The 13478-nt window shown below is 50.2% G+C and overlaps 1 protein-coding gene across 1 annotated transcript in view; it reads right to left on the bottom strand.

The window, feature by feature from the left end:
• Window positions 1-13478, bottom strand: part of LOC137618160 (RNA-binding protein 33-like) — a 329225-nt gene that overhangs the window by 303825 nt on the left and 11922 nt on the right. The window contains exon 2 of the mRNA XM_068348206.1: window positions 4040-4139. Coding sequence (XP_068204307.1) covers window positions 4040-4139 — 100 coding nt within the window. The remainder of the gene's footprint in view (window positions 1-4039; window positions 4140-13478) is intronic.

Genomic DNA, 13478 nt, shown 5'->3' with positions numbered 1-13478 from the left:
TCCACGCATGAAGGCGGATCGACCGAGGGTTTTTGTGAAACCTTTGGAAGTGGGGCTGACGTAGAAGGTCTGGCCTGTCCGGGAGCAGCCAAGGAGGAAGAAGGGCCAGTTCTTTTAGATCTGCGAACCACTCCCTCTCCGGACACCAAGGCGCGACCAAAGTCATCTGAAGGTTGGTTGTTGTTCTTACTCTGTTGAGGACTTGCCGTATCATCCCGAGGGGGAGGAAGGCGTACACATCGAGGCCGTCCCAAGGGTGTTGGAAGGCGTCCTTGAACGCCGCTGACAGATCTAGGACTGGAGAACAGAACACGGGGAGCTGGGCGTTCAGACATGTGGCGAAAAGGTCTACTGGGGAACCCCACTTCACTATGACTGACTGAGCTATCCTTGGGTGTAGAGTCCACTCTGACCCTATTACCCGGCCTACTCTGCTGAGGCCGTCTGCCAGGACGTTCTTCTTTCCCGGGATGAACCTTGCTGTGAACTCGATCCCTTCTTCTGCAGCCCATTCTAAGTTCTGTCGATAACGCGCATAGTTCTTTCGACTTTAGACCCCCTTTCTTCTTTACGTAGGCTACTACTGTGGCGTTGTCGCACATCAACGCCACTTGTTCCTGCAATGCCACCCGTTTCAAGGGGTCCTTGGGGTATCAACCTGTCGGCCTGAAGGGCTGGAATGAGAGGGGGAGGTTCTGCTAAGAAGGGTAGTCTGTAACCTTCCCTCAGGATTGTCACCGTCCAGGGATCCGCACCGTAATCCCGCCATGCTTGCCAAGAGTGTTTGAGGCATCCCCCTACTTGAGGCTCCTGTAGGAGTAGGGGGCCTCGCCTCCTATCTCCTTCTGGAGGGGCAGCCAGACCGACCTCTTCTTGAGTTTCCGAAGGACAGTCTAAAGTTTGACTGAGGTGCTTGCAGCCAGGGATCCGAAGAAGCCTCTCTTCTAGGTTGGGCCGGGGATGAACGGGAAGGGTGAGGGGCATCCACGGAGGGTCTCCTGTGTGGTGGGCATCTCATTGGGGGAGGCCTATGGTCACCCACGTCCTTCGTCTTCCTCACCCTTTCCATCGTCTCTTCCACTATCTTAAGGGGAAAGATTGCCTCGTCCGAGGAATTTCTCAACCTTCTCGCTTCCCGGTCAGAGAGTTTCCTCACCAATTTGCTGAGAATTGTATCTCTCTTCCTCAGGACCCAATTGGTAGCCTGGGAGAGAGATTGGTAAGATAAAAATTTTAGGGCTTTGCCCCCTGAGCTAATCAGCTCTCTCAAAAAGGCTTGGTTCTCTGGCAGGGACAGATCATGAGAAGACTGAAAGCCTACCAACGTGCAGGCCCACCAGTCTAACCAGGAGGACACGTAAACCAAGTCCTGGGCCATGTCCTCCATCATGGAGGTCTCTGAAGGGGAAAAACACACCGGGGCTGTGGATGCTCTGTCTTCAGCGGCACCCTGGTTCAACGTGGTGATGGCTGTCTCCGTTGCGCGGGGTCCTCCCCAACAACCTTCAGGCACGTAAAATCTCTTCTGCGCCCTTAGTCCTGGGAGCAGCTTCGAGGCACTGAGACTCCTAGGGGCGTCTGCCAGGCCGTCCAAGAATTTGTCTATATGCTCCATACCCAGCTTTACGTCAGGAGCTAAGGGTAGAGCTAAGGAGGGCTTTTGTTGTATTGGATTCTCCACCAGCCTGCTAAGTCCGGAGAGCCAGGTCTGTTCTGTGGTGGGCATGGGCTCATCCAGCCGATGGTGCCGCCTTATTAGGGCCAACACCTTTCGATAGGAGATGTCATCGGATGAGCACTCTCCTCCCTCAACCAGGGCCTCCGTCACTAGTCCCTCCGCACGAGTATCATCGGTGACGGTGGGGGGGGTAACGTTGGACGGGCCTGCCCGTGTCACGGGCGGACCCGCAGAGGCGAAGGTATCCGTCATGGGATTACCCCGCATCTGTGGGGATATCCCTGGCCGTAGGATACACTCGGAGCTTAATGAAGTCAGCCAAGGAGCCTGTGGCTGGCGCTACGCCTTCCACCTGATGGGGCGCCTCCCTCCGCAGAGTAGATGCAGCGGAGGCCTTCGTCGACTTAGGCGCATAACAGGGAACTTGGATAGATCTCCCTTGGTGGGGTTCTGGTCCGTAGGAGGAGAAGGCGGGGCAAGACGGTGAGGACGAGGCTCTAGGGAGCCACCCGGAAGCGGCCGCGGCTGTGGTGACCTTAAACAGCTCGCTCCGGGGCACCGTGATGTTCACCCAATCCCTCGACTTACTCCTCTTAGCCTTCTTCTTAGATGGTCTGGACTCCTTCTTATTCTGTCTTGAACGGGAGCGGGACTTCTTCTTTTTCCGGGACCTCTGGCGTTTCCTCCTTGAGGACCTGTTTTCGTCCTCCGATGACGATGAATCCGCGGATGAGGAAGACGGCGAGGAGGAGAGGGAATCAGCTGAACCACCTGAGACATCCAATTCCGCAGGGGGGACTCCATGACGAATTTCTGGTGCCGCAGGCTGCAGGAAGACGGGCGGGAGCATCGCCGAGGGCGCCGGGGGGGACCGAGGGACCTTCTTCCGGTCGAGCCAATGATCAAACTCTTCTTCTAGACTGAAGGATGACCTGCAGGGTGTTCTAGGGAGATCCCAAACGGCGGGGTCCGAATTCGACCAATGACCTTTCTCGGCATCCCCCCCAGCGGCCGAAGTACCTGAAACACATACCCAAGATGCTTGGGAAGAGGTAGTACCCGACTTCCCCCACATAGGGTCTTCAGTAGAGACAGGCCCTGCGGGCACCAGGACCTCGTCTCCCACACACACTCCCGCACCTCCCTCAGGCCCCACACATGCCTGTATCACATCAGCAGCTTCCCCCACAGGTAATTCAGACTCCTGGGAAAGGACAATGGGCCGCTTCCCCGCAACGGACTTACCTCGTCCCCTACTATGGGTAGGGGAAAATGGAAGGGAGCCACGTTCCGACGAGGCATCTGGAGACACCAAAGCAGAAGACGCGTTAGCTTTCTTGGGCGATTTCTGCTTCTTTGTCCCATAAAGGACCCACTGGATTTTGCCCCAGGACTCGCACTTCGAACTCGTGGCGGTAGGGGAGCATACCTTGCTACATGACGAACAGCGCGAGTGTGGGTCAACCTCGGGCTTGGAAAGGAGAGCCCCACAAGACTTACCGGCCACAGGCCCAGGGCAACGGCGGGGATGCTCCATAATGAAACACTAAGACACCAAGAGACACAGGAACACAGAGGAAAGGGGTAAGGATACGGACACAGGTGCCACGTGGTGTACACAAAGGGTCGCACTGGGTAAGAGAGAGCACGGCGAGATGTGAATCACATCGTGACCAGAAACTTACTAAGGAGCACGACCTGAGATAGCACGCTCTCCGACCCCGGGTCGCCTCAGGGCGCGTATCACTCCGCCTGAGGTCAACCATAAAAAATGGGAATGGGGTAAACTACACAAAATTCTGGTCGGTTGGGAAGGAGTTACCAGTAACTCCTAAGAAAGTAGTTCTAGGTAAGTACTCTGTGTTGGAACAAACCCTCGTTAAAACTTTTATGGCTCGTCATTCAGCTACGCCGAAGTAATTACCCCATGTAAATAGCGTGGTTTGTATTTCAGTTACGGAACAAACAAAGATTAACGGCAGTCCAAAATAGGCGAGGAGGAAAGGCGGTAACAACCGCTCACCCTCCGAGCCAAAAGTAAAGAGAAGCACAGTCACAGGTGTGTGAGTGAAGTGGGTAGCTAGGTAAACCACTACCCCTCGCTAAATAGCGGGATGAGTAATTAACCCTCGCTAAATTTTAATGGATCGTCCTTTCAGCTTTGCCGAAAGTAATAACACCCCCCCCCCCCCCTACAAATAGCGTAGGTTTGTATTCCAGTTACGGAACAAATACAAATTAAATAATCAAGTCTCAAAAGGACAAACAAGAATCCATCAAGGACGGTAATAGATATTTGAAAACAGAAAACAAACTTGCCTATACAGTAAAGTATGCATATAAGGTATACCAAAATCTTACCCCATGAGTTGGAACTTCTCCAGCCAAAAGGGCCTCCTCCTCCTCTTCATCTAGATCATACTCATAATCTAAATCATCTCCTATCAGCTCCTCTTCCAATCTGCCAAAGTAAATATAATCCATTTAAATTAAATTTATGCAATCAAAATAAAGTACGGTACAATATGACAAATTCAGAGATATTTTGTATTTTTCCCTAACTAATATAAAGCTGTAGTTATTTATGTGGATTATTTTCGCCAAAGCTAGAAGGTAGCCATTAGACTAAAAGTGCAAGGTGGCAACCCTGCCTAACCACTTGAGTGGGTAGGCCGGGGGTGGCTGGGAGGTACCCAGCTGCCTCTATATACATTCTCAAGGACGTGAGCTGTGTCCCTTTTTTAATGCAGGCAGGACTTCTGGGGGGACAGGTGATGGTGGGCCAATTTACATAAATAACTACAGGTTTGTATAAGTTAGGGAAAAATACAAATTATCTCTGAATTTGTCATTTGTTCCCATACTAACAAACCTTACGTTATTTATGTGGATGACTCACTCTTAGGAGGATGTAACTCCTAATTCTGGCATGGACATGACCATGGTTTACCTAGTACAGTATATGACTGTGAACTAGGGAAAACTTTGACACCTCGCTAAACATACAAAGTGAGAATGATAGCGGCCTGAGCAATTCATTCGTCATGAGAGGTATGCACATCTAGTATAAACACATTCCGAGTTTATATATAAGAAATACACAAAGACATTTACCATTGCTTACCTCACGGGAAGCAACGGGGACGTAGGCAGTACATTAAAATCCCAAATTTTAAGTAATTTGTATTTTTCCTAACAGTACTTACCTCAAACAACTTCCTTAGGAATAATCTGGGATCTCCTCCCTAACCGACCGTTTTCCCTTGTCGGGTCCCTCCGTGGCGGATGGATACGTGCCCCGAGGCGACCCGGGGTCAGCACGACAGAGTGCGCTACTAGGTCTGTGTTGCCAGTAAACATATGTTTAAGTACTATTTCGAACTCCTGTAAGACACTCGGGGCAGGATGGGTGGGCAATAACCCAAAAGTAGTTCGCGGTAAGTACTGTTAGGAAAATACAAATTACTTAAAATTTGTGATTTGTTCCAACCCGGAGGAGTACTTACCTCGAACTACTTTCTTAGGAGACTTACACTTTAGGAGGCGGGGGTGGACTTACAGGTCGGAAGACCCACCACTACCATCCCAGGACACGGGACCTAGATAGGAGGCTAGGTCCAGACGACACAACGGACAGAGTAGGAGAGTCGGGGGAAGCACGCAAAAGTCTACCTTTTGTATAACTCACCTTTATGCATAATCCGGACAGGGGCTTCCACAACATCCATCTCTCACATGGGAGGAGGAAAGGAAAGGGAAAAAGGGTAGCAAGGAAAGGGGAGTAAGGAGGAAACTTGTGTCGCTTGCGATTAATTTCCTCGGGCCACCCGGGGCTTTTAGCTTTAAACTTGTTGCATGGCGGAAATCACTGGACCAATGGAGGAGTCCAGGGACTTCCTTGTACAGTCTTTCAGGTAGTGAGCCGTAAAGGTGGACTGCCTGGACCATGTGTCTGCTCGCATGATTTGGCCTACTGCCATGTTGCTGTTAAATGCCAAAGAAGTGCTAAGACCTCTAATATCATGGGGTCGCGGGGTACCAGGGACCACAGACCCCTCACTGTCGTAAGCTCTCTTGATGACTTGCCGAAGCCAGAAGGAGATCGTGTTTTTAGACACTGCCCTCTTTACCGGGCCTGAAGAGACAAACAGACTTTTGATGGCTGGCCAGAGTCTGGCTGCCCTGCTAAGGTATTTCCTTACAGTTCTCACTGGGCAAAAGAGCAAGTCTTCCGGGTCGTCTGAGTGAGGGATTGCCGGAACCGAGAACCCCTCAAACCTTGGGTCCGCAACAGCCGGGTTCTGAGTTTTGGCCACAAATTTAGGCAGAAACTTAAAGGACAGGTCCTTCCACCCTTTAGAGTGCGAGACCTCGAAACACAAGCCGTGGAGCTCACTCACACGCTTGGCTGAGGCTAGAGCTAGTAAGAACACTGTCTTGAGGGTGAGGTCTTTATCCAGGATATCCTTGAGGGGTTCGAAGGGAGGCCTTGTCAAAACCTTGAGAACCTTGGCCACATTCCACTGCGGGACCCGAGAGGCGCGGGAGGAACAAGATTGCTCGAAACTTCTGACGAGCATGGAAATCTGGCGAGAGACCCAGGGGTCGATGCCTCTGAGTGGAAATACCTGCCCCAGGGCTGCTCGGACCCCCTTGATGGCTGGAATGGAGACCCCCAGATCGTCCCTCAATTGGACCAGGATGTCTGCAATCTTGTGGACTGATGCATCCAACGGTCTCAGGTTCTGTGTGGCACACCACTTCACAAACGTGGCCCACTTGGCCTGGTATACCACGCTCGAGGACTTCTGAAGATATCCTGACATCCTCGAAGCTGTCTTCTTCCAGTATCCTTCCTTAATAGATGCTCGATAACCTCCACGCGTGTAGCTGAAGGCACTGAGGATTAACGTGAAACCTTCGAAAGTGGGGCTGGTGCAGCAGATCTTCCCTTACTGGCAGGGGCAACGGAGGAAGGGTGGCCAGGTCCTGTAGATCCGCGAACCACTCCCTCTCTGGCCACCAGGGCGCTACCAAAGTCATCCTTGTAGCCCTTGATTGTCTGAGCCTGTTGAGCACCTGCCTGAGAATCCCGAAGGAGGGAAGGCATACGCGTCGAGTCCGTCCCACAAGTGCTGGAAGGCGTCCTCGAACACTGCTGCCGGGTCTGGCACAGGAGAACAGAACATGGGGAGCTGAGCGTTGAGCCTCGTGGCGAACAGGTCTATCACCGGTGAGCCCCACAACTGGAGCACCTCCTGGGCCACTTGTGGGTGTAGGGACCACTCCGACCCCACTACTTGCCCTGCCCTGCTGAGGCCGTCAGCCAGAACGTTTCTCTTCCCCGGAATGAACCTGGCTGTGACAAATGGTATTTTTATTCTAAAATAAATTTTTAAATACTGTATACTTACCTGGTAGTTACATATATATAGCTTAATTCCGCTGATTCGTCGCGCGCATGGCAGAAATTCAAATTTCGCGGCAATCACTGACCAGGTGGTCATACCTGTGCGCCCTCTAACTAGGTAATTGGAACCATTCCCAACATTCCTCAGAAATTCCATGCCCCTGTTTTCAGAGGGGAGGAGGGAGGGCCCTTTAATATGTAACTACCAGGTAAGTATATTTGAAAATTTATTTTACAATAAAAATACCATTTTTAAATATGTAACTTCCCTGGTAGTTACATATATATAGCTGATTGACACCATTGGTGGCAGGTTAGAAAACCTCAATCCCGTCGGGAATTCGTATAATTTTTAATAGCTACAAATTAGCTGTACCAATAATCTGGTTCTTACCTGATAAGGAAGCTGGCTTCATAGTTATCCTGCCTCATATGCCAGCATTTCTCAAGAGACTCAGCGATCCACCCAAGGGGCTGTAAAAGTCTCTGTGGGGCTGCCACAAGGTCTTCGACCTTAAATTGGCTAGACCTCCACCCTTGCTATCCTGGCATAGCCATGGACAATGATTCTGACCACCTAACTCAAAAATAAACTAAAAACACACATCATAAAAACTAACTTGACTTGCATCCCAGACTGTGGAAGGCTGCAACAACCTTCACAGACAACCTCTAATACCAAGTACAAGAAAAAGGCAAGGGTATATAATAAAAAGGTTATAGGGTAGAGGCAGTAGTACCTTCTCCAACTATGACGCCGGAGGCAACATACGGACCCAGGGAGCAACAATCTTCATATTGGGTCTGTACTTCTTTACGGTAGCAATCTGCGAAGATTGATTTACTTTGCCAGAAAGTCGCTTCCAAAATTGACTTCATCGACTTATTGTGTCTATACGCCATAGAAGTCGCCACAGCTCTTACCTCATGTGGTTTTACCTTAAGTATCGGAAAGCTTCTCTCCTCACAGTTCTGGTGAGCTTCTCTTATCAAATCCTTAATAAAAAATGCCAGAACATTCTTTGATAAAGGTAAAGAGGGCTTTTTAACCAAGCACCAGAGGTTATCTGTTTGTCCTCTCAGGTTTTTGGTCAGCTGAAGATAAAATCTTAGAGCGCCCACTGGACAAAGGCCTCTCTCCTTTTCCCGTCCTACTAAGTGAGATAACCCTGGGATGGTAAAGTATCTGGGCCAAGGTCGCGAAGGATTTTCATTCTTGGCGAGAAAACCTAGCTGAAGGGAGCAAATTGCATTTTCTCCATTGAAGCCCACCTTCTTGCTGATGGCTTGCAACTCTTCCAAGAAGCCTTGTCGAGAGGTTCAAACCTGCTCGAGGTAAGAAATGCCAGGACTACATCCAGGTTCCAAGAGGGGGTTGGGTTGTCCTTTCTCTTAGCAGTCTCAAAAGAGCTAACGAGGTCCGAGAGATCCTTGTTTCCTGACACGTCAATATGTCTGTGACGGAAGACGGAGGCTAGCATGCTGCGGTATCCCTTGATGGTCGATACAGCCAACTTTTCTTTCGTTCGCAAATGTAACAGAAAATCTGATATTGGGATTAGAGAGGTACTGGAAGAGGAAAATTTGCTAATCCTGCACCATTCTCCAAACACATCCCTCCTAGCTCTAGCGATTGCTCTTGCAGCTTCCCTCAAAAAGCCCTTCCCTCTTGCCTCTATGTGTGGCTGTCTGAGTAGATCGTTCCGACTTAGTAATGCTCTGGGGGTATCTACCAGCCACTCCATCACTTCTGCAATCTAAGGTCTCATGGGCCAAAACGGAGCTATCAGGGTCATGCGGGCATTGTTCGACTCCCTGAACTTTTTTAAGACTCTGTCCAGGATCTTGAACGGTGGAAAAGCGTACATCTGGTCCTTCCCATTCCATGAGAAAGGCGTCCACTGCTATTGCTTCCTGGTCTTGGACTGGAGAGCAATTGACTGGTAACCTCTTTGCCTTCCGGGTAGCGAAGAGGTCTATTGAGGGTTCTCCCCACAGCATCCAAAGGCTGCTACACACCTCGTGATGTAGGGTCCACTCTGTTGTGAGAACTAGTCTTCCTCTGCTGAGGAGATCCGCCCTGACGTTCTTTTCCCCCTCTATGATACGTGTTGTCAGGGTTATATTCCTCGCTTTCGCCCACAGTAGATCTTTCACTGCCTCAAAAAGGGAATCTGAACGAGTGCCTCCCTGCTTCCTGATGTAGGCCAATGCTGTGGTGTTGTCTGCGTTGACCTGAACTAACTTGCCCTGGACTTCCTTCTGGAAGAGCATTAGTGGTAGATGAATGGCCACTAGCTCCTTGATGTTTATATGCCATTCCTTCTGAAACTCTTTCCACAGACCCGAGATCTCGCCCTTCCCCAGTGTTGCACCCAACCCCATGTCTGATGCGTCTGAATACAACACTAGGTCGGGTTCTTCTGTTGAAGTTCAAAGCCTTCTAGGAGTTTGTTGGTATCATCCAACCAACTCAACTGATTCCTGATCCCCAGAGGAATCGGAATCCACGTCTCTAGGCCTTGGTCTCGTTCAATATTTTGATAGATGGAATTGTAGAGGCCGTAAATGAAGTCTTCCCAAGGATACGAATTGCTCGATCGAGGAGAGGGTACCCAGCAGACTCATCCATTCTCTCACCGAGCAGGTCCTTCTGTCTAGGAAGTGCTCCACCTTTCTTAGGCATTCTAAAATGCATTTCGGGGCTGGAAAAGCCCGAAAAACCACAGATTGAATCCTCCTCCCCAGGTAGATGATGTTTTGTGAGGGTGTCAGTTGTGATTTGGCCAGATTTACAACAAGACCTAGCTGTTGCGTCAAAGACATTGTAACTTGTAGATCCTCCAGACACTTTTCTTGCGACCTGGCTCTGATTAGCCAGTCGTCCAGGTACATTGATATCCGTACAGCTTTCAGATGTAGCCAGCGAGCCACGTTGGAAACCACTCGAGTGAAAACGTAGGGAGCCGTGCTCAGTCCAAAACAAAGTGCTTTGAACTGATAAGTAGTTTCTTGGTAAACGAATCTGAGAAATTTTCTGTAGTTCGGGTGAATTGGGAAGTGGAAATACGCGTCCTGCAGATCTATCGACACCATCCAGTCTCCTTGTCTGGTGTCTGCTAGGACTGACGCAGATGTCTCCATGGCAAACTTGACTTTGCTTACAAACTTGTTCAGAGGACTTACGTCCAGAACAAGTCTCCAACCCCACGAGTTCTTTGGAATTAGAAAAAATCTTGTAAAAACCCTCCGAAGAGGGATCCTCTACTACTTCTATCGCTGCTTTTGACAGCATCTGATTGACCTGCTCTTGAAGAACTGCTGCCTTGCTCCCCCAGTATGTTGCTGTCAACTCTAAGGGTTCTGACGAAAGAGGAGGCCTTCTCAGGAAGGGGATCTTGTAACCCTCCTTCAAGACATCGACTGTCCAGTCGTCCGCTCCCCTTTGGCTCCACTCTTGCCAATAGTGGGATAACCTGGCTCCCACTTGTGTCTGGAGGTTGTAGGGCTCACTTCCTTTGGTTGCTGCTTTGTGAATTTACGAAGTTGTCCTCCAACAGCAATTCTCTGATTCCCTCTCGAAAGGGCTGGCGCAAGGGAGGAGCTTCCTTCTGCTTTCTGGTTAAAAAGCTAGCCGGGAGGACTTTCTTGGCAGTCCTGGTGATAAGGTTTTGCGTCACTTGTTGCGCAAGAACTGCCGACAAGTCCTTCACTACATCAGAAGGGAAGAGATGATTACCTAAAGGAGCATACAATAGCTCTGATTTCTGAGCGAAGGTCAATCCTGACGACAGGAAAGAACACAGCATAGACCTCCTCTTAATAACTCCTGCCGTGAAAAGGGCGGAGAGTTCGACGGTCCCATCCCTCACGGCCTTATCGAGACAGGCAATCAGGTGCATCTGTGCCTCGTTCTTTACATCTGTGACCTCTGTGAGGGCTCCGAGAGTCCAGTCCATCCGGCTGAAGACCTCTATATTTCTGAAGATGCCCTTCAGCAAGTGATCCATCTCCAACGTGGTCCACATCACCTTAGACTTGGTCATGGCTGACCTACGTGAGGGGTCAACGAGTCTGGAGAAGTCCCCCTGGGAGGAGGCAGGAACTCCTAAACCAAGAACCTCCCCAGTCTCATACCATACACTGGATCTGGAGGTAAGTCTTGTAGGGGAAAAGGAAAAGGTAGTCTTTCCTAGATCCTTTCTCTTGAGAATCCACTCATTTAGAATCGAGAAAGCTCTCTTGACCGATCTGGCTAGCACTGCTTTCTTAAACCAGGAAGGTTTCTGGGGTCTGCCCTTCAAAAACTGCGCGGGCAGGCTTTGCGGTAAAGCCTGAGTAAAGTCCTCCGGATATAACTCCGCTAGGACCGCCAGCAATCTCTTAAGATCAGCTGCATGAAGCGTTTCCTGTTTCTCCTTCTGAGATTTCATCTAAAGGGATAGCGATCTCCGAAGTAGAATGAGTTGGAGAAACACAAGCCTCGTCTTGTCTATTCTCGGTGTCCAGCGTGCTTCCAGCATGCTGCAATGGAACGTCGTGCAGGAATCCAGAGAGTTGCGAGGATGCGTCACGCTTGCGTGCATCCTGCAAGCGTCCCGCATGTTGCGAGGGAGTGTCATGCTTGCATGCATCTAGCATGCGTCCAGCATGCTGCGAGGAAGCGTCATGCTTGCGTGCTTCTAGCATGCGTCCAGCATGCTGCGAGGAAGCGTCAACAATGCATCCAGCATGCTGCGAGGGAACGTCCTGCTCACATGCGTCCAGCATGCCGTGAGGAAGCGTCGACTATGCGTCCAGCATGCAGCGAGGGAGCGTCAACTGTGCGTCCAGCATGCTACGGGGAAACGTCTTGATCACATGCGTCCAGCATGCCGCGAGGGAGCGTCAAGAACCTTGCCGCCTCCCGTAATGCGTCCCGATCGCTGCGTAATTGACCGCTTAAGCTCTGATAGGCCTGTCGCTTACGGCGCATCCTACATGCGTCCAGTCTGCTGCGAGGGAGCGTCGCGATTTCTATCGCTTCCTGAACTGCGCTCTGACCGTTCAAGGGAGCATCTGAAGTTTCGGAAAACTTTGCTGGGGTCTTCTGTCCAAGAGGAGGAGAAGTCCCTTGCGACATCTCCCAATCCAGGGGAGGGGGAGAAGCATGAACCGATGTAAAGCGCACGTCTTCTTCCTTCGACGAACTATGTGTCCTACACGACTGCTTAGGCGCGGACACGTCGTCTTCCTCCGACAGGAAGATTTCCGGCGAGCTCCAATTACTGCAACTTAGCAGGGGACCTATGTCTCTTTTGAGGTTTCGAAAGAAGAGGTTGATGCAAACCGCATCTCGGTCTTGCGTCCTCCGACGAAGACGAACACTTCCTCATCTCGCCTTTCCTGCGGCGAGGGGGAGCGTCCTGGGATGCATCAACAGGATCGGTCGAGGGGACGTCCGTTCGTTGTTTAACGTCTCTCACCTCCCTTAGCCTTTCGACTTTCTTTATCCCAGGGGTTGGGGAGCATGGAAGAGGTCCAGGGCTAGGAGTATGACAGACACGAATGGACGCACCCTCCACTGCACTATCACTATCCCCAAACTTGCGTTGTAAACCACGCACTGCCCCCCCACATCAATTCCTTTTCCGAAGTAAGGGATTGCACTTGTACACCCAAGGCCGAAATTGCAGCCAAAACATCCTTCAAAGAAGGCTCACTTACCTCCGACACCGTAGCGGGGTCTGGTACTATAGCCTTAGGATTAGGAATAGGAATATTAGTTTCATGCAAATTAGAAGGGACACTTGACGATCTAGTTCTCCTAAGCCTGTCGTTCTCTAATCGCTTAACATAGCGATTAAACTCCTTCAGATAAAGACTCACATTCATTGCATCTGTCATTAATAGAACACTCATGCCCTCTGCAACTCTTACATATTGAGTGGGGATCAAGCTAGGCCTTTGGAAGCCGAGTCTTGTATCCCTTAACACACCTAATCACAGAGTCAGCCATTTTGAAAACTAGAAAATAGTTAACTAACTGTCCAGGTCAAAAACAAACAAAGTCTATCTTAACCAAGTGAAAAGTCAAAAGGGAAAATCCAAAAAGCAGCGAAAGCCATCAACAATAAATCAAACAAAGGGTACTTCACCAAATTTGTAGATAAAGCAAACCCTCAACGTAGCTAATTTCCGACGTGTTGTCTCGAACAAAAGCAGGGAATTTCTGAGGAATGTTGGGAATGGTTCCAGTTACCTAGTTAGAGGGCGCACAGGTATGACCACCTGCTCACCTGGCGGTGATTGCCGCGAAATTTTAATTTCTGCCGTGCGCGCAACGAATCGGCGGGATTAAGCTATATATATGTAACAACCAGGGAAGTTGCATATTTTGAATGATGTGTT

Source organism: Palaemon carinicauda, chromosome 24 (genome assembly GCF_036898095.1).
Source record: "Palaemon carinicauda isolate YSFRI2023 chromosome 24, ASM3689809v2, whole genome shotgun sequence".
NCBI lineage: Eukaryota > Metazoa > Arthropoda > Malacostraca > Decapoda > Palaemonidae > Palaemon > Palaemon carinicauda.
Note: the sequence above shows the minus strand (reverse complement) of the source record. Positions and strands in the feature narration are given on the sequence as shown.